Consider the following 20,149-nt stretch of genomic DNA (forward strand, 5'->3'; position numbering starts at 1 on the left):
ATTTTGGCTAGCGAGGAAGTAAACTCTCTGCATGTTTACTTTTATAATTCAATCAACGGCCTATCAGCATATAGATTATCAGCACAGGCAACAAATCAAGAAATGCAGTCGAGATTATGAACATATTCCTTGAGAATTATGTAGTAATATTCAACATCAGCATGAAAAAATGTGCATAGTCATAGAAATTACATAGAACACTGCTATGTTGATTTCAATGCTAGACATTTAATGTTTTAAAAATTATTCACCTACCACGATATGAAACAAGCTCCTTATTCTGATTGCAGAGTACAAACATATCATCTTCCAAAGTAATGAAATTAAGATATTGGTCAAAAACCTGTAAATGAAAACAAACAGATCATTGACAGGAATGTAATTCTGCTTTGTTGAGATACAGCATTTATTTGTGTAGTTTAATATTACATGATTAAACATACAGTGAAGAAAATACCGATAACTGTGCAATTATAATCATCTCAACTAACGCATTCTTGGCCATGTAAAGTTTTTATTTATGAAATCCTTCAGGAAAAAAAACAACTATGAAAATAACTGCAGACATGTTAAAAGGTGTCTTGTCCATTTTACTGTGAATAAAACTACCCAAAATATTTTGTACAATCTTGAGTAAAATATAATCATACCTAAAAATGGAACTTATTAAGAACATAAGAGAAGCCATGTTGGATCAGGCCAATGGCCCATCCAGTCCAACACTCTGTCATACAGTGGCCAAAAAAAAAAATGTATACACACACACACACACACTGTGGCTAATAGCCACTGATGGACCTCTGCTCCATGTATTTATCCAATCCCCTCTTGAAGCTGGCTATGCTTGCAGCCACCACCACCTCCTGTGGCAGTGAATTCCACATGGTAATCACCCTTTGCGTGAAGAAGTACTTCCTTTTATCCGTTTTAACCTGACTGCTCAGCAATTTCATTGAATGCCCATGAGTTCTTGTATTGTGAGAAAGAAAGAAAAGTACTTCTCTACTTTCTCTATCCCATGCATAATCTTGTAAGTCTCTATCATGTCACCCCGCAGTCAACGTTTCTCCAAGCTAAAGAGCCCCAAGCGTTTTAACCTTTCTTCATAGGGAAAGTGTTCCAAACCTTTAATCATTCTAGTTGCCCTTTTCTGGACTTTTTCCAATGCTATAATATCCTTTTTAAGGGGCGGTGACCAGAATTGCATACAGTATTCCAAATGAAACCGCACCATTGATTTGTACAGGGGCATTATGATACTGGCTGATTTGTTTTCAGTTCCCTTCCTAATAATTCCCAGCATGGCGTTGGCCTTTTCTATTGCAATCGCACACTGTCTTGACATTTTCAGTGAGTTAACTACCACGACCCCAAGATCTCTCTCTTGGTCAGTCTCTGCCAGTTCACAACCCATCAACTTCTATTTGTAGCTGGGATTCTTGGCCCCAATGTGCATTACTTTGCACTTGGCCACAATGAACCTCATCTGCCACGTTGACGCCCACTCACCCAGCCTCAACAGATCCCTTTGGAGTGCCTCACAATCCTCTCTAGTTCTCACCACCTTGAACAATTTAGTGTCATCTACAAACTTGGCCACTTCACTGCTTACTCCCAACTAATTCTCACCACCTTAAACAATTTAGTGTCATCTGCAAACTTGGCAACTTCACTGCTTACTCCCAACTCCAAATCATTAATGAACAAGTTAAAGAGCATGGGACCCAGTACTGAACCCTGCAGCACCCCACTGCAAAGACCGGCCATTTATACTCACTCTCTGCTTCCTATTAATTAGCCAGTTTTTGATCCACAAGAGGACCTGTCCTTTTACTCCATGACTCTCCAGCTTACGAAGGAGCCTTTGATGAGGAACTTTATCAAAAACTTTCTGGAAGTCAAGGTAAACAACATCTATTGCGTCCTTCTTGTCCACATGTTTGTTCACCCCCTCAAAGAGCTGTAACAGGTTAGTGAGACAAGATTTTCCCTTACAGAACCCATGCTGAGTCTTCCTCAATAACTTGTGTTCATCAATGTGCCTACTCATTCTGTCTTGATAATGGTTTTTACCAACTTTCCCAGTATTGGAAGTCAGACTGACTGGCCTATAATTTCCTGGATCTCCTCTGGAACCCTTTTTAAAGATGGGGTGACATTTGCTATCTTCCAATCCTCAGGAACGGAGGCAGATTTCAATGAAAGATTACATATTTTTGTCAGGAGATCCACAAGTTCACCTTTGAATTCTTTCAGAACTCTTGGATGTATGACATCCGGACCTGGTGACTTACTAGTTTTTAATTCGTCAATCAGCTGTAGGACCTCCTCTCTTGTCACCTCAATATGACTCAGGTCTTTCAACACCCCTCCCAAAATTAGTGGTTGTGGAGTAGGCAAACACTTCTCATCTTCCACAGTGAAGACTAAGGCAAAAAATCCATTCAGCTTCTCAGCCATATCCCTATCCTCCTTCAGTAATCCTTTGACTCCTTGGTCATCCAAGGGCCCCACTGCCTCCCTGGCTGGTTTCCTGCTTCGAATATATTTGAAGAATTTTTTATTGTTGGTCTTTATGTTTTTTGCAGTATGCTCCTCATAGTCCCTTTTTGACTGCCTGATCACAGTCTTGCATTTGATTTGCCACAACCTGTGTTCCCTTTTATTAATCTCACTTGGACTAGCTTTCCACCGCTTAAGGGAGTCCTCCTTACCTTTTACAGCTTCCATTACTTTGTTAACAAAGCAGGCTTTTTCTTATACCTGTTTGTACCTTTCCTAACTTGTGGTATATATGTTATCTGAGCTTCTAGGATTGTAGTTTTAAAAAGCCTCCAAGCTTCCCCAAGGGTTTTGACTGTATTTACCTTTGTTCTATATGCATAATTTCATAGTTTAGGCAGAAAATTTATTATGCTGTATAACACACTTGTACGGACAGGGGTTTTTTTGCAGAAAAAGCCCAGCAGTAACTCATTTGCATGTTAGCCACATCCCCTGACACCAAACCAGCTGGAACTGTGTTCCTGCTCAAAAAACCCGTGTATGGAAATAATGGAGACATCTATATTAACATATCATAAACATTGTACCTTAGCCACTTGTGTTACTGCACTAGCACCAAGAGCAGAATTTGCAATATCTTCCAGTTTACTTCTTGAAATAGCAGAAATAAAATTTAAATAATAAGACTCATAAAGTTGACTTCTAAGATCCTAAAAGAAAAAAAGAATTACACTGTTGTTTTTAGTTAACAAGAATACTTCAACAATGACAGCTTACTACATAGCAAGGTATTTAAAGTTTAATACTGGTTTTATGTATGAAAAACTATCAGATTAAGGTTTTATAATGTACTGTTGAATGTATGTAACTTGGCTAGCACAGAAACCACTTGCCCCAAAGCAGGTTTTGTCATGAAAAACTAAATCTGAAATGGAGAAAAGGTACTGCTAAAAAAAAAAAAAAGTACAATATTGCTCTTTTTAAATTGTGAAATATGCAGAGTGCGGTGCACATGAACAGTTGCCAGAAATCAGTGTAGGAGACATGCTATGTAAAACAGATCCAAAACAAATTAAACTGTTTTCTAACAATAGTAAACAACAAAAACAGTACTAAGTCTTCTCTGGCAGCTTGTTTCACCAAAGGGAATTTTTTTTTAAGTTGTTATAATGACTTAAGGGGGGGAGCAGGATGTTTCCCCTTTGAAAGAAGTGTGTAAACACACTTGGACATAGATTTGCTGCTGTGCTGCTTTAGCAGATAATACTAAAGAGCCTATCACTTGCAACCTGATCTATCTGTCAAAAACAAGCAATATGTCAGTCAGAATGTAGACTGGGAACTTGCAGGCACAGATGCAAATAATCACAATAAACCACACATTTGCACTGTAATCAGCAAAACCAAGCAGTTTTACCTTAGTGCCAGAGAAATTTAAAGTCCCTCCTGCCACAACACTATTCTGCATAGAATGTGCTTTCCAAGCAGTAGGCAGACATATTGCTAAAGCTGCGCTGAACTGCACTGGAAAGCAGATTAATTATTGCCATGAACCATTCACTGCAACCAGGAAAGCAGCAGCACAAAGACACTTGCAGCTGCTATCTGGCCCAAGCATTCTCTCTGTCTGGCATAAACCAAACCACTCATTCTGTGAACTCTGTGCTACAATGCACACAGGAACTCTTAGTTCTTACTCCAGATTTACACTACCTGGCACAGCCTGTCAACATTTTCCTCTGTTGGCATTACAAAATATATTGCTGGGACATCTGGAATAGGATCTCGATCAGAGTGCAGAAGACTGGGGAATAAAAGAACAGATGCAATTTATAAACATGCTCTTAGCATAAGAACATACGAAAAGCCATGTTGGATCAGGCCAATGGCCCATCTAGTCCAACACTCTGTGGCCAATATATGTGTGTGTGTGTATATATATACATACACACACACAAATATATACTGTGGCTAATAGCCACTGATGGACCTCAGCTCCATATTTTTATCCAATCCACTCTTAAAGCTGGCTATGCTTGTAGCCACGATCTCCTGCAGCAGTGAATTCCACATGTTAATCACCCTTTGGTTGAAGAAGTACTTCCTTTTATTCGTTTTAACCTGACTGCACAGCAATTTCATTGAATGCCCACAAGTTCTTGTATTGTGAGAAAGGGAGAAAAGTACTTCTTTCTCTACTTTCTCCATCTCATGCATAATCTTGTAAACCTCTATCATGTCACCCTGCAGTTGACGTTTCTCCAAGCTAAAGAGCCCCAAGTGTTTTAAGCTTTCTTCATAGGGAAAGAGTTCCAAACCTTTAATCATTCTAGTTGCCCTTTTCTGGACTTTTCCAATGCTATAATATCCTTCTTGAGGTGCGGTGACCAGAATTGTACACAGTATTCAAAATGAGACCACACCATCAATTTATTATGATACTGGCTGATTTATTATGATACAGCATTATGATACTGGCTGATTTGTTTTCAGTTCCCTTCCTAATAATTCCCAGCATGGTGTTGGCCTTTTTTATTGCAATTGCACAGTGTCTCGACATTTTCAGTGAGTTATCTACCACGACCCCAAGATCTCTCTCTTGATCAGTCTCTGCCAGTTCACAACCCATCAACTTCTATTTGTAGCTGGGATTCTTGGCCCCAATGTGCATTACTTTGCACTTGGCCACAATGAACCTCATCTGCCACGTTGATGCCCATTCACCCAACATATCCCTTTGGAGTGCCTCACAATCCTCTCTGGTTCTCTCCACCCTGAACAATTTAGTGTCATCTGCAAACTTGGCCACTTCACTGCTTACTCCCAACTTCAAATCATTAATGAACAAGTTAAAGAGCATGGGACCCAGTACTGAGCCCTGCGGCACTCCACTGCTTACCGTCCTCCACTGCGAAGACTGCCCAATTATACTCACTCTATGCTTCCAATTAATTAGCCAGTTTTTGATCCACAAGAGGACCTGTCCTTTTACTCCATCACTTTCGAGTTTACTAAGGAGCCTTTGATGAGGAACTTTATCAAAAACTTTCTGGAAGTCAAGGTAAACAACATCTATTGGGCCCCCTTTGTCCACATGTTTGTTCACCCCCTCAAAGAACTGTAACAGGTTAGTGAGGCAAGATCTTCCCTTACAGAACCAATGCTGAGTCTTCTTCAGTAACTTGTGTTCATCAATGTGCCTACTCATTCTGTTCTTGATAATGCTTTCTACCAACTTTCCCGGTATTGAAGTCAGACTGACTGGGCTGTAGTTTCCTGGATCTCCTCAGGAATGGAAGCAGATTTCAATGAAAGATGACATACTTTTGTCAGGAGATCCACAAGTTCAACTTTGAGTTCTTTCAGAACTCTTGGATGTATGCCATCCGGACCTGGTGACTTATTAGTTTTTAATTCGTCAATCAGTTGTAGGACCTCCTCTCATGTCACCTCAATTTGATTCAGGTCTTTCAACACCCCTCCCAAAATTAGTGGTTGTGGAGCAGGCAAACACTTCTCATCTTCCACAGTAAAGACTGAGGCAAAAAATGAATTCAGCTTCTCAGCCATTTCCCTATCCTCCTTCAGTAATCCTTTTACCTCTTGGTCATCCAAGGGCCCCACTGCCTCCCTTGCTGGTTTCCTGCTTCGAATATATTTGAAAAAAATTTTATTGTTGGTCTTTATGTTTTTTGCAATATGCTCCTCATAGTCCCTTTTTGCCTGCCTGATCACAGTCTTGCATTTGATTTGCCACAGCCTGTGTTCCCTTTTATTAATCTCACTTGGACCAGCATTCCACCGCTTAAAGGAGTCCTTCTTACCTTTTACAGCTTCCATTACTTTGTTTGTTAACCATTCAGGCCTTTTGTTATACCTGTTTGTGCCTTTCCTAACTTGTGGTATATATTTTATCTGAGCTTCTAGGATTGTAGTTTTAAATAGCCTCCAAGCTTCCCCAAGGGTTTTGACTGTATTTACCTTTCCTTTCAGTTTCCTCTTCACACACCTCCTCATCTCAGAGAATTTACCCCTTTTAACGTTAAATGTGGTTGTTCTGGTCTTTTGGGGCAACTCCCTATTTATACAAATGGTGAAATCAATAACGTTATGGTCACTGCTCCCAAGCGGTGCGATCACTTTTACATCTCTCACCAAGTCTTGGGCATTACTTAGGACCAAATCCAGGATCACCCCACCCGATAGGTTCTGTGACCATCTGCTCCATAGCACAGTCATTGAGAGCATCTAGAAACTCAAAACAAAACCCTACCAGAAAAAGAGCTGGCTTTTATTCCCATTTTTCCCTATCCTAAGGAGTCTCAAAGCACCTTACAAACACCTTCCCTTCCGATCCTCACAACAAGCACCTTGTGAAATAAATGGGGCTGAGAGAGTTCTGAAAGAACTGTGACTGTCACCAAGCTGGTTTCATGTGGAAAAGACTGGAATCAAACCTGGTTCTCCAGATTAGAGTCCGCTGCTATTAAATACTACACCATGCTGGCTCTCCAGAAAGAATAGAGGTTTTTGATTGCAATGCTGTGATTTTTAAAATGTTCAGTAACTTACAAAATTATAAACTATTTTCATAGTTTTCTCTTAGACTTGTAAACAGTGCAAAGAATTTAAAACCATGTTGCTCTGTTCTTCAGCCTGCTCTTTACAAGAGAGAGGATGAAGTTCTCAGTGCAATCAATATCCTTTGGCTTCCTTATACTAGCCAAGCACAAAACTGGTGGCTTGATACTATATCCTAATAATCATTAAATCTCAAAAATCATTTCAAATAAAAACAGGTTGCTTACCTGTAACTGATGATCTTCGAGTGGTCATCTGTGCAGTCACACACATGGGTTTTCCCGCTGGAACGAACTCGACCTCGGAGAATTTAAAGCTAGCCTAGGCGTTTGTTTTGGCGCGCATTCCCTCCCGTTCTGGGGAGCAGGCAGCCACTGCACATGCCTGGAGCGAGGGGAAGGCGCTCCACCCACCCAGTTTCTTCTTGCCGCTGAACAGAGGAATCTTAAATGTAAATCGTAGCAGAAAAACCAGCAGCGGGGAAGGCTGGGCAGGCATGTGTGACTGCACAGATGACCACTCGAAGATCATCAGTTACAGGTAAGCAACCTGTTTATCTTCATCGTGGTCTCTGTGCAGTCCCACACATGGGTGACTGGTAAGCTGAAGTGCATGGAGGTGGGTGCTGGTTCTGTAAAGGAGCGGCATAGATTAAATATGCATATAGACACTCAAAAAATTTATTGTACTTACATGAGAAAAGACAGCAGGTTTCAATCAAAGATAGAGTGAAGTACAGCTTGTCCGAAGGACACGTCTTGCCATGCACGGACATCTAAGGCATGGTGCGTGGTGAATGTCGATGTAGAAGACCAGACTGCAGCAGCACTGATGTCTTCAATCGGTACGCCCCTGGAGAAAGCCAAGGATGTAGAGAGAGCTCTAGTGGAATGGGCTTGTAAATGTTCAGGTATAGGCTGTTTAGCTAGTTGATAGCGTAACTTAATAGCAGCCACAAGCCATTTCGAGAGTCTCTGTGTAAAAATTCTTTGCCCTTGTTTATGAGTCCTGTAGGCTACGAAAAGGGCTTGTTCTATCAACACAGTAAGCAAGGGCCCGACGTACGTCAAGATTGTGTAAAGTTCGTTGGCCCATGTCACTAGGATTCTGGAAAAAAGAGGGTAAAGTGGTTGGTTTTCCTAGATGGTAAGGTGAAACGACCTTTGGGAGAAAGGTTGGATCGGGATGCAGAACCACTCTGTCATGGTGAAAGACAGTGTAAGGTGGGTCTGTCCAGAAAGCACAAACATCGCTTGCTCTTTTGCCAGATGTAAGTGCCACCAACAGTGCTGTTTTCCATGACAAATGATGCAGTGGTATAGATGCCATTGGCTCGAAGGGAGGTTTCATTAGTTGACTTAAGACAAGAGATAAACTTCATGTTGGTTGAAGTTGTTGAATTGGGGGTCTTAGGTGCAGAATGCACTTGAGGAATGATTTTGCAGCAGGATGAGAAAACACTGTGCGTCCTTCGATATGTGGATGGAAGGCTGAAATGGCAGCCAAATGAACTTTCAAAGAGGAGTAAGCAAGGCCGGAGTTGGAGAGAGATAAGGTGTATGACAGAATTTGAGCTATAGAAGATGATGTAGGTAAGAAATTGTGCTGGGCAGCATACTGAGTAAACCGTTTCCATTTCAGAGAATAAGACCTTCTGGTGGATGGTTTTCCGGCATTCAATAGAACGTGTCGGACTTCCGCAGGAAAATCTAAAAACTGATCCTCCAAGCAGTTAGTTGCAGGAGTCCTGGATCGTGATGTAGGACCTTGCCATTCTGTTGAGAAAGAAGGTCCCAAGTTTGAGGGAAACAATGAAATACGGTGTTGGAGAGAAGGAGAAGTGTGGTGAACCATGGTTGACGGGGCCACCAGGGTGTTATTAGTATGCAATTGGTCTGATCTAATTGAATCTTTTGGAGCGTTTTCATTATTAGTGGAATGGGTGGAAAGAAGTAATGAAGTGGTCCTTTCCATTGGTGGAGAAAAGCATCTCCCGCAGACTGAGTGGAAGGGGGACCTGGCATATAAAAATGTGTGCATTGGGCATCGTCCAGTGAAGCAAATACATCTATGACTGGAACGCCGAACATTTTGAAGATTAGGGTTTGTAGAATCTTTCGGGATCAAGTGCCGTGTTCTACTGGAGAAAGTTTTCCTTCCAGACGTTTCGTTCTCAGCTGCGGAGAACATCCTCAGTGGCGTTGCAGCCGGAGCAGGCGCTCAGACCTTCTTGGCTGCTGTGCATTGAGTGGAGCCAGGGAAGCCCCACCAAACAATGGGCACATCAACAAACCAATTGCCCTTTCATCACACCCCCTCCAGCCTAGAAATAGCAGCTCTCCAGCAGCCCTGGCTCCACTCAATGCACAGCAGCCAAGAAGGTCTGAGAGCCTGCTCCGGCTGCAACGCCACTGAGGATGTCCTCCGCAGCTGAGAATGAAACGTCTGGAAGGAAAACTTTCTCCAGCAGAACACAGCACTTGATCCCGAAAGATTCTACAAACCCTAATGATGTTACCAGCCGTGAAAACCTGAAATCTTTGATTTTGAAGATTGGTTGGAGATAAGATCGTTTGAGTGTCCATTCGTGATCGTTCACGAGTTGGCGACTTAGAGTCTTGGATATTTTGGATCCCAGATAGATGTACAGCTGTCAGATGTATGTTGTGGCCAATGCTCCAAAGCCAAAGAGCTAGAGCTCTCTTGCACAGACGGGTAGATGCAGTAGCTCTTTGTCCGTTGATATAGAACACGGTCGCAACATTGTCTGATGTGACTTGAATGTGTAGACCATGAAGAGATGGCAGGAACGATTTGAGTGCTCTGTGGACCGCCAGGAGTTCCAGACAGTTGATATGGAGGGATTTCTCGTAGGCTGTCCACTGTCCCTGCACTGTTAGGGTGTCAAAATGGGCTCCCCAACCCCATCTCGAAGCGTCTGTCGTGACAATGGCTGATGGAGGTGATCTCAGGAATGGCATTCCTGCCAGAAGGTGATCTTCTATTGTCCACCATTCCATTGCTAGAAGAATGTGATGTGGAGCTGTTAGTAGGGTTCGCTGACGTTGACGGTGTGGATGGAACAACTGAACGTACCACAATTGTAGGGGTCTCATGCGAAGCCTTGCATGCCAGAGGACAGAAGTTGTAGCCACCATAAGACCCAGCATGCATTGGAAGGTGAGAGCTGTCTGGGTTGGGTGAGATATGAAGGCATTGGCTAAGGTCTGAATATTGTGAACTCTGTCTGCCGGTAGATAGGCTTTGTGCGTTAACGTTGATAGGCGTGCGCCTATAAATTGGATGTCCTGTGTCGGGACAAGATTGGATTTTTGGAGGTTGACTTGTAGGCCTAGAGAAGACAGGAGTGTAAGTGTGGTCGAAATGTCCTGCTGAAGCTGCTCTTGGGATTGAGCCACAATGAGCCAGTTGTCTATGAACGGGTATATGGAAATTTTCCGTTGACATAGTGACGCCGCCACCACCGCCATGCACTTGGTGAAGACCCATGGTGCTGTTGATAAGCCAAAGGGAAGAGCCCGGAACTGATAATGATTGTTCCCAACAGCGAACCTTAGGCATCTTCTGTGGCAATGGGTGATGGTAAGATGGAAATAGGCATCTTGGAGGTCTATAAGTGCCATCCAAGCGTTTCTGGGAATTAAGAGGGAGAATAGACTGCAAGGTGATCATGCGGAATTTTTTGTATCGGATGTGACGGTTGAGTTCGCAAAGGTCCAGTATTGGACGTTGCCCTCCATCCTTCTTTGGGACCAGAAAGTATTGGGAGTAAAACTCTGTATGATGGTACTGAGGTGGTACTGGTTCTATGGCTTCCTTGGCCAGCAAGGTAGCAATCTCTTCCTGAAGAGGTAGAGAAGGAGGGGTAGGTATGAAGTGATGGTGCTTTGGGGGCAAAGCGAACTCTACGGTGTAACCCCTGTGGATGATCGCGAGGACCCATAAATCCGTTGTTATGGATTCCCACATGGGGTAAAAGGGAAGCAGCCTTGTTGTATGGGAATGAAGATGATGTATCGGTGGTGGTGGTGGCATCAGCAAGTCAAAGAGACTGTTTCGTGGCCGTAGCCACTTTTTTGGTTGACTGTGGTTGTGGATGCTGATGGAATGGTTGCTTGGCTGGAGAAGCTTTTTGTTTCCAATAATCAGCTTGCCTGGGGGAACGGGGACGCTTGTAGAAAGGTGTTTTCCATCCTCTTTGCCTGTTAGTTTGAGGTTGTTGCTGGCTAACCCCTAATCTCTTGGCTCTCTTTCTGCTGTCATCTACTGTGGGTGAGATGTCATCAGTGCTTGCGTTAAATAAACCTTGGCTATCAAAAGGCAAATCTTCTATCTTAAACTTTATATACGAAATAAATATATAAACTAAATAAATAAAAAAAATAAAAATATATCAGGTTGAAGTGATGATGAATGAAGCCAAGCATGTCTGCGTAAGGCAATGGAAGTAGCCATGGTTCTTGAAGAACAAGCCACTACATGCCGTACTGAGTTGATTTGTTGCTTACTCACACGGTTAAGTTTTTGCAGTATCTTTGAAGCTTGCTTTTGTGAGGTTTCAGGTAAGGATGGAACTAGTGCATTCAATTGGGATGATAAATTGAAAGAATAGGCAGCAAAATAGGCTAAATAATTATGAATTTTGGATGTAGCGGTGGAAAGGGAGTAGAGCTTTCTGCCCAATGTATCCAACTTCTTTCCCTGGCGGAACAGGGCAACGTGTCTGCTTTGACTTTGAAGAGGAATGGACAATCATCGAACTTGGAGCAGGGTGATAAAACAAAAATTTCAATCTGGAGCATGTATTTTGTATAAGGACTCAATACGTTTGGACATTGGTGGAACTGATGCCAGCTTATCCCAAGCTTCCTTCAATGCTTCTAAATGGACAGGTAGCATCGGTAAGAAGGATCCTGCAGGCAAGTCAGCATGGACCAGGTCATGGACCACGTCCGATACCCTCGGCAAGTCTGTGGTTAGTTTTATGTTGAGTGTGTTTGCCATGTTCGTGAGTAGATCCAGATAAGCCTTGGATCCCCCAGATGGAGATAGGTCAACTGGTTTTCGTAATGTCAGATGCTGGTGATGTTGGAGACGAGACTGAATGTGATGACTCAGAGTTTCCGGCTTCGGAGTCCTCTTGGACTTCTACTGGAGTCGAGGGTCTGTCAAGTACCGGTGTTGTCACAGATAGAGGTTTTGTCACCACGGTAGCTTGGTCTGAATGCATGGTATGTTTGGATGTCGAGGGAGATGGCGATGTCTGCTTCAGTTCCTATCGGTGTCGATAGTAGGCTTCGTCCCGGTACCGGTGATGAGGGTCTCCAACATCTTTGTAACGATGAGCTTCTTCTCGATGGCGAGGTTGATAAGATTCCTCACGGTATCTAGGTTGGTCTTCCTCATGGTACCGAGGTTGGTCGCGGTCATCCTCACGGTACCGAGGTTAGTCATGGTACCTATGTCAGTATTCAATGGATGGAGATCTAGAAGCCCTGTAATAGTGATGCCGGTATGGAGATGGCGACCGAGATCTAGACTGGCTGTAATGGTAGTATTGATCTCTACGTCGACTCAGAGACCTTTCTCGGTACCGATGGGCCAGAGATTCCCAGTGGAGTGGGGAGACAGCAGAATCCTTAAATGCTCTTGGCGCCGACACTTCACGGAATGAATGCACCTCGAGAAGGTTGGTTCTTTGTTGGATTTGAGGTGATGGTTCCATAGACTCCATGGCTAAGATGTCTTCAGGCAGGGACTCGTGAATGGATGGTGACCGGGATCAAATCTGTATGATCTTGTCAGCAATCACATCAGTGGGCATCAAAAGTTCTGGTGGAACAATTGGTGCCGTAGATTTGGACACCGAGGTTTTTGGTACCAAGGTTGTAGTCATGGTGTCAGAAGCTCTAGGATCTGGCTGGGTCCTCGAAGTCGACTTCGATGTTTTCGACTCCTGCTGTCACTTTGATGACGGTTCCAAGTGATGCTTTTTCTTGGAGTCGTCCGACTTTTTAGTATGCTTGCCGGACTTAAGCTTACTGGGAGCCGATGCCACTGAAGCTGCCAGTTTCGCCATGTCTCTTTGCGGGGTCAGGGAAGGCGGCGAACTTTGGGACCCAGAAGCGTGGGACATCACAGGCCGCAATGAAGATTCTAAAAGGTGACTCTTCAGCCTCGCGGTGCGGTTTTTTCTTGCCTGTTTCCCGAACTGGCTGCAATGGATACAGGTGTTGGTTCTGTGGGCCTCCCCCAAACAAAACAAGCACTGAAAGTGGCCATCTGTCAAGGGGATTTTTGTCCCGCAGCGAGTACACATTTAAAAGTGGTTTTTGGATCCTTTCCTTCCATACGCCTGGGAAGGGGGGGCGGGGTAGAGGGAAAGAAGGTGAAGACGAACGAGGAAGGACGATGGTAAAAGATAAGAAGGCTAGCAAAGTAGAGGAGACGCAACAAGGAAGGACTATCCCGGGCGGCGGTTAGAAAGAAACTGGGTGGGTGGAGCACCTTCCCCTTGCTCCAAGCATGCGCAGTGGATGCCTGCTCCCCAGAGCGGGAGGGAATGCGTGCCAAAATAAATGCCTAGGCTAGCTTTAAATTCTCCGAGGTCGGGTTCGTTCCAGCGGGAAAACCCATGTGTGGGACTGCACAGAGACCACGATGAAGATCATATGAAGTCACGTCACCAAACCAAACTTGTAACACTTAATCATAAAATACTCACAGATGCAAAGTAATGCCCATGTCTCTTAGTTCTTTCACGGAAAGCAATGGAGATATTATATCTTGGCCAAACCTGTCATAAACGAGAACCTGTAACATAAAAATTCATAACAAATATACACTTGTTTCCAATCCCAGAAAGTTCCATACACTCATGAGAAGAACCACATATATAGCCAGAGCTGTCATTGAATCTTTTAAGTCAGTCACCTGCAGTACTGGATAGCAAAGTTCTTCTACTGCTGTACTATCATAATTCATATCACTGAACTTTAACAGAAGATGTCCACCAACATTTTTGGGCTCTGTTATTCAGCAGAGGAAAAGTCTTTACCAACACTTAAGATGTGAAGAAAACACAAGCAAATTCTTATGTTTTAAAATTCTTTAAAAAAAAAAAAGAACGAAGATGGCAGATGAATATTTCACAAATTCAGGCAAGCAAAAAAGGTTAGTCTGTAACACAAAATGGGGAGGGAGCAAAAATACATAAAGAAAAAAGTATTGTGGTGACTAAAAGTTCTATAAAATTAAAAGTGCAATCCTAATTAGAGTCACATTCTTTCAAGTTCACTAAAGTCAACAGGCTCAGAACAGTGTAATTCTGTTTAGGATCATACTGTAAGAACACTTTATTACAAACTACTGTTTCCGAGGATTAAATTAGAGAATACAGCGATTCACAACTGGATCTTCCCATAACTTTAAGAGCTAAAATGCTTCCATTCCTTTTCTCCCTCACATAGTTTTGTCAATCAAAATGATCTTCTCTGTACTGTTACTGGAATCTTGGAAAGAATAAAAGATGGGCAAAAAAGTAATGCCCACCTTTTTTTCCAGAGCTATCAACAGTGTTTTGGTATGGTATGGTTTTGATATAGAATCATGGAAGGGACCTCAAGGATAATCTAGTCCAACCCAATGCACAATACAGGAAATTCATTATTTCCCTCCATTCCCCCGCCCCCCGGTAACCAATTCTCCATACCCAGAAGATGGGGGGAAAAAACCCCCTCCAGGATCCCTGACCAAACTGGCCTGGAGAAAAATTGCTTCTTGACTCCAATTTCCCTGGACATGTAAGAAAGGGTCACAAGAACTAAGCACTGATTAAAACCTTTCTGCCCTCCCTCTCATGATCTGCTAAAGTTTACAGAATCAGCATTGCTGTCAGATGGCCATGTAGTCTGTTTAAAAAACTCCAAAGAAGGAACGCTCACCACCTCCCAAGGAAGCCTGTTCCATTGAGGAACTGCTCTGTCAGGAAGTTCTTCCTAATGTTTAGCTGAAAACTCTTCTGACTTAATTTCAACCTGTTGGTTCTGCTCCAACCATCTGGGGCAAAAGGAAAGAACTCTGCACCATCCTCTATATGACAGCTTTTCAAGTATATGAACAACAGTTGCAAACAACTGCAATCTAGCTTTACAATATGCTGGGACAATGGCTGTTTTGAAAAAAGGCAGCTTTTTAAAAAAACAGTCTTCCACTTCAGTATCATGCAACAGGCAATCAGTCACCCATCTAAATACAGAATTTCTTCTAGTTACATAGGTATAGTTACATTTGCAAATTGGTACATTTAATACCATAATGTAAACAGTACTATAAGCTATTAGCAGCAGCAACTACTCCAATATATAAATCTATTAACCAGCTCTAAAGAAGCATTACTTTGAAAATCAAAACAAGCAAGTTAATCGAAAACTACAAATTACCAAGGAAGTACCAAATTACCCAGGTTGATATAGTATTTGGACTTACTTTCCATACAGGTTCACCTGTACTATTTTTAACAGGCGGTACATTAAAATTCAACATACGCTTCAGAGCCACTGAAAAAGAAAGAATAGATTTCTGTTATTAGTTTCTTCTTATCCTCCTCATAGCAATCAAGATGTTGAATAACTTCGAAAATGTATAACTTTTTAAAAGTATCCCCAAAACAGGTTTTCCACTTGTCTATTCCTATCCTTCATGTACTATGTTCAAACATCTTCTAACTCTTCTCTTACCATGCTGCTTTACAACCTGTATATCTTCTCCATGTTCACCATGGTGATGAGTATCCTTCTCCTTCTGTCCTTTATGATTTAGCTACTGAGATCCTACTTCTCCTTCCCTACCCAGAACTCAAAGTACCAACCATATGAACAGCTTCTTCCCCTCCTTTTGAACCTTTCAACAGTAGCCAGGGAACCACCTCTGCCATTCTCCAATATATCCCAGTCTGCCCAGGCAGTTCAAAGTGGGTACTCTAAGAGACAGGCAATTAAATTCTCATGTTGATCACCAGAAGGGATGGAATGCTAAAGTTGAATTGCTGTGTAGGCTACTGAAAAGGATGCAGTGGGAAAGGGAGGGAAGCAACAAACTGGATGGAGGAGAGGATAGAAGCAATGGCAGAACTATCTCCTGAGTGCCAGGATTAAAAGTCAAGGACATCTGTGCAGCAGCAGAGTCCAGAGAGATCTTAAGCACAGCACAATATGGAAGATCCTCTAACCTCTTGATCTTGGAACTGGATAAAGAGACAGTGACAAATTCTGACTGCGCAGCATTCTGACAGGAGCAGCAATGACAAATTTTGGGTTGGCTAGTACGACCAGTCAAAACTTGAGAGCTCCTACATTTAGAGCCTTCATCCTTGCTTCATTATTTCCAGAAGTTTCAGGAAGCCATTTCCCACCTGCTACTGAGATATCACAGATACTTTTTCCTAGAATTCCACACTCCAGTTTGGTGTAGTGGTTAAGTGCATGGATTCTTATCTGGGAGAACCGGGTTTGATTCCTCACTCCTCCACTTGCAGCTGCTGGAATGGCCTTGGGTCAGCCATAGCTATCGCAGGAGTTGTCCTTGAAAGGGCAGCTGCTGTGAGAACCCTCTTAGCCCCACCCACCTCACAGGGTGTCTGTTGTGGGGCAAGAAGATACAGGCGATTGTAAGCCGCACTGAGTCTCTAATTCAGAGAAAAGGGCAGGGTATAAATCTGCATTATTATTATTCTTCCTTCTCCACTGAGAAAGTAACATTACCAATATACCACTGATCCTCTAGCCAAATGTTTAATGCAATCTTGAAAAGGAGAAAGAAATCAGGGAAGCAGCCAAAAAGAGAAAGCACTGTAGTAATAGATTATCTTAATTAAACTCATATTAACTAGGGAAATCCACATTATGACAATTCAGATTGTCATAGAGATAAGACCTCAAGACACGATTGAGACTCAGTCCAGTCTTGGAGCCAATAAGAAAGGAGATTATGGGGAACTTAATCCTAAAAGATGCTCACAGTATCTGGCGTAAGATATGTGTAATCAAATCACTCAGAAATAGCAACCACAAAGCTTAATATTTAACATGTTTGTGAATGGAAAATTGCCCAGGAAATAGAATACAGTCAATTTATCTTCAGAAGAAGTAGCTTCTCAAAAATGAGGGGCTTTTTAAAAGGAAATTGAAAGGAAATGTCAGGAGAGTCAAGAAACTTGATGATTAAACATATAAGAGTTCAGATAAAATGTGGAAACAGGCAATGGCGAACTACCCTTTATTTAAAATGCAAGTACAATTATTTTAAAACGTGGAAAGTTTGCTCCCAAAAGGAAACTAAAGTTCAGCAAAGCAAATATAAGTTGAATGAACAAGGAATTTTAAAAGTATGTTATTGGAGACACTGAAACAAACAAGAGCCGCATCATTAAATGCAAAAGAAGCAAAATCAAGTCATAGATGTGGTAGGATCTTATATTTTAAAAAATGAAAGGATTACTGAAGGACAGAGAGACTCCAAAAAACCTTCCAAAAATGCCTGATTGGTGCAGTTATAATTTTATAGATATGATTGCATGCAGAAAACAAAGAAAAGAGTCTTTGTAATGCTTTCAAATAAATGACTGCCCCATATAAAAAAGGTATCAGAGCTATTAAAAGCACAAAATGATCCATCGTTTAGAAGCAGCAGATAGAAGACCATGGGATAAAGGAAGCCTAATTAACCCACTAAAACAAATAGAGATAATGTATATTTTAAAGTGGTAGAAAAACAAAGGGATAAATGCACCCATTTAGGATGGAAACAAGAAGAAATCTAGCGATCAGGAAAGCAAAAGCCTACCACTAAAGAACATTCTTATGTTTAAATATCTTTAAATATCTAATATCTGATGGTTTTAGAACAGAAATTGGATGAAGGATATCATTTCATAGGAACGATGTTAAAGAAAGAAAATCCTAGCCATCTCCCAGATGTGAAACTCTCTTCTCCTTTCTCTATGTCAGAATTAGGATGCTCTACTGTGATAAGAAAGAGGTGTGTGTGGTCCTCAGATGACTTCTGCTTCTAAATCCATGTTGCAAGTGACAACACCTTTGATACGATGACTGTATGAAGATTTTGTATAGTTCTATAGTATATATTGCAGACAGCCTTACTAAAGCATCTCATTTGTTTTGTTTTCCTTTCTGCACAAAGGAATAAACTATTCCTTTCTGCACTTGTTCTGCTGAACTACTCTTTTCTGCATGAACACCTTCATGACTGAACATTTTGGTCCTTTTGTGTTTTCATGCTGTACTACAATATGCGCATATCTGTTGGCAGCACTCTCACTACTTCACCTGGGTGAAGTGCTTAGCGCCAATAACATTCACATCAAAAGTACCCAAAATGTTTAACATCAATGAAAAGCATTAAAAGTCCTGAATGTTAAACGGTTAAAAGAAGAAACTAAACAAAAACACAGACTATTGAATTGCATAGGCTATACACTACTCATTTATAGACTCCTTGTTATGCCTTGCCAAGCATTTATTCTCATATCTTCAAGTAACACGTTGATAGTTTCTTTAACAACGTTCCTCCCGGAGTTACTTGTGCAACTCTGCCAATCTTACCTTCCCAGTCTTTTCTGTTTTTGCATTAACTTATTTATCAATTCTACCCGATGATTACAAAAGGATTCAAAATCGGGATAAGGATGTGTTTCTGAGAAGGCAACGAAATGGGGGACGTCAGTGAAGGAAGTCCCGCAGTAATTACAGCGCCTGGGACCCCTGGGCGGGCTACGTGCTCAAAAAGAGCACATAAAGCTCCCTACCAAATAAGTCAGCCAGAAAGTTAAGAAAACCCTCCTCTCTAACACGAAGCCCCAGAATTCAGGTGGGAGCACAGATAAAAGATTCTGAAAATCACCGGAGAGGGGGGCGGACGAACACATGAGATAATAACAATAATAACAACTGCCTCAAGCGGACACCGGCCCAGCCCAGCGTGTACTCGGGGCCACAGTCGAAACCCGCGCAAGTCTGTGGGAGCGCGAGGAAGGCAACCACTCACCCGTCTGTCTCTCCCGGATGCTGGCCGCCATCTTTCCCTCGGTTCTACCCAACTCCGCCCCTTCACCTTTGCGCTTACAGTCCCCGGCAGACGTGGCGGCCCAAGCAGGCTTCAGTCAAGACGTGGTGCGGCAGGCGGCGCTTCTTGCAAAGATTGCGCTTCCTCATCTGCGGCTGGCCGTTTTGCGAAGGAAAAACCAGCGGCAGAGAAGCGCCGTAGCCTTTGGGTTAGGCTGAGTCTCCATGAGCCGGAAGTTCGGGTCTGTGCTTCTGGTTCCTGTTCTCTCCGGTAATTCTGCAACCTGCAGCGACCGTACCTAACCCCCTTGGGCATCTGGCCAATAATTCGTACGGTCCCGCCCTTGCTCTGGTGATCATTTGAGAAGGGCAGAAGGAGCCGCTGGTACTGGTGGCGTTGGAACCATATTTTTATTCCGGACTCTTTTTGGGGAACATATTTAACGGATAACGAAGATGGGCTTTTCATTGGATCTTATTTTAAACCAGTCTGGCTTTGTCGCATCTCATCCCCGCTTTTTGTTGTGGTATTATAAAAAGTAGCAACTTAACGGACGTGGATGAACCAGCTCTGGCTCGCGGAAATAAATGGTGGTGTTTAAGGTGCCAAATCCTGTTTTAAAAATCAACACAAGGGTGGGTGGAGAGGCCAGTCTACACACTGTTCGCAGTTAAAGAGCACACTATCTCAAAATTTGTTGGTTATATTATATGATTACACGTTGTTACCACTTATTAAAAGAAGTACTTTTCTCCCTTTCTCACAATACAAGAACTCGTGGGCATTCGATGAAATTGCTGAGCAGTCAGGTTAGAACGGATAAAAGGAAGTACTTCTTCACCCAAAGGGTGATTAACATGTGGAATTCACTGCCACAGAAGGTCGTGGCGGCTACAAGCATAGCCAGCTTCAAGAGGGGATTGGATAAAAATATGGAGCAGAGGTCCATCAGTGGCTATTA

General features: G+C 42.5%; 1 protein-coding gene across 1 annotated transcript in view; it reads right to left on the reverse strand.

The window, feature by feature from the left end:
• SCFD1 (sec1 family domain containing 1) overlaps nt 1-19,438 on the reverse strand; it is a 94,642-nt gene extending 75,204 nt beyond the window's left edge. The window contains exons 1-6 of the mRNA XM_060261801.1: nt 19,171-19,438; nt 15,595-15,665; nt 13,832-13,920; nt 4,219-4,309; nt 3,093-3,215; nt 256-343 (exon numbers count right to left, since the gene is read on the reverse strand). Coding sequence (XP_060117784.1) covers nt 256-343; nt 3,093-3,215; nt 4,219-4,309; nt 13,832-13,920; nt 15,595-15,665; nt 19,171-19,201 — 493 coding nt within the window. The 5' untranslated portion in view covers nt 19,202-19,438. The remainder of the gene's footprint in view (nt 1-255; nt 344-3,092; nt 3,216-4,218; nt 4,310-13,831; nt 13,921-15,594; nt 15,666-19,170) is intronic.
• Nucleotides 19,439-20,149: the final 711 nt, after the last annotated feature.

This window comes from Heteronotia binoei, chromosome 21, assembly GCF_032191835.1.
Source record: "Heteronotia binoei isolate CCM8104 ecotype False Entrance Well chromosome 21, APGP_CSIRO_Hbin_v1, whole genome shotgun sequence".
In the NCBI taxonomy this organism is placed as follows: Eukaryota; Metazoa; Chordata; class Lepidosauria; order Squamata; family Gekkonidae; genus Heteronotia; species Heteronotia binoei.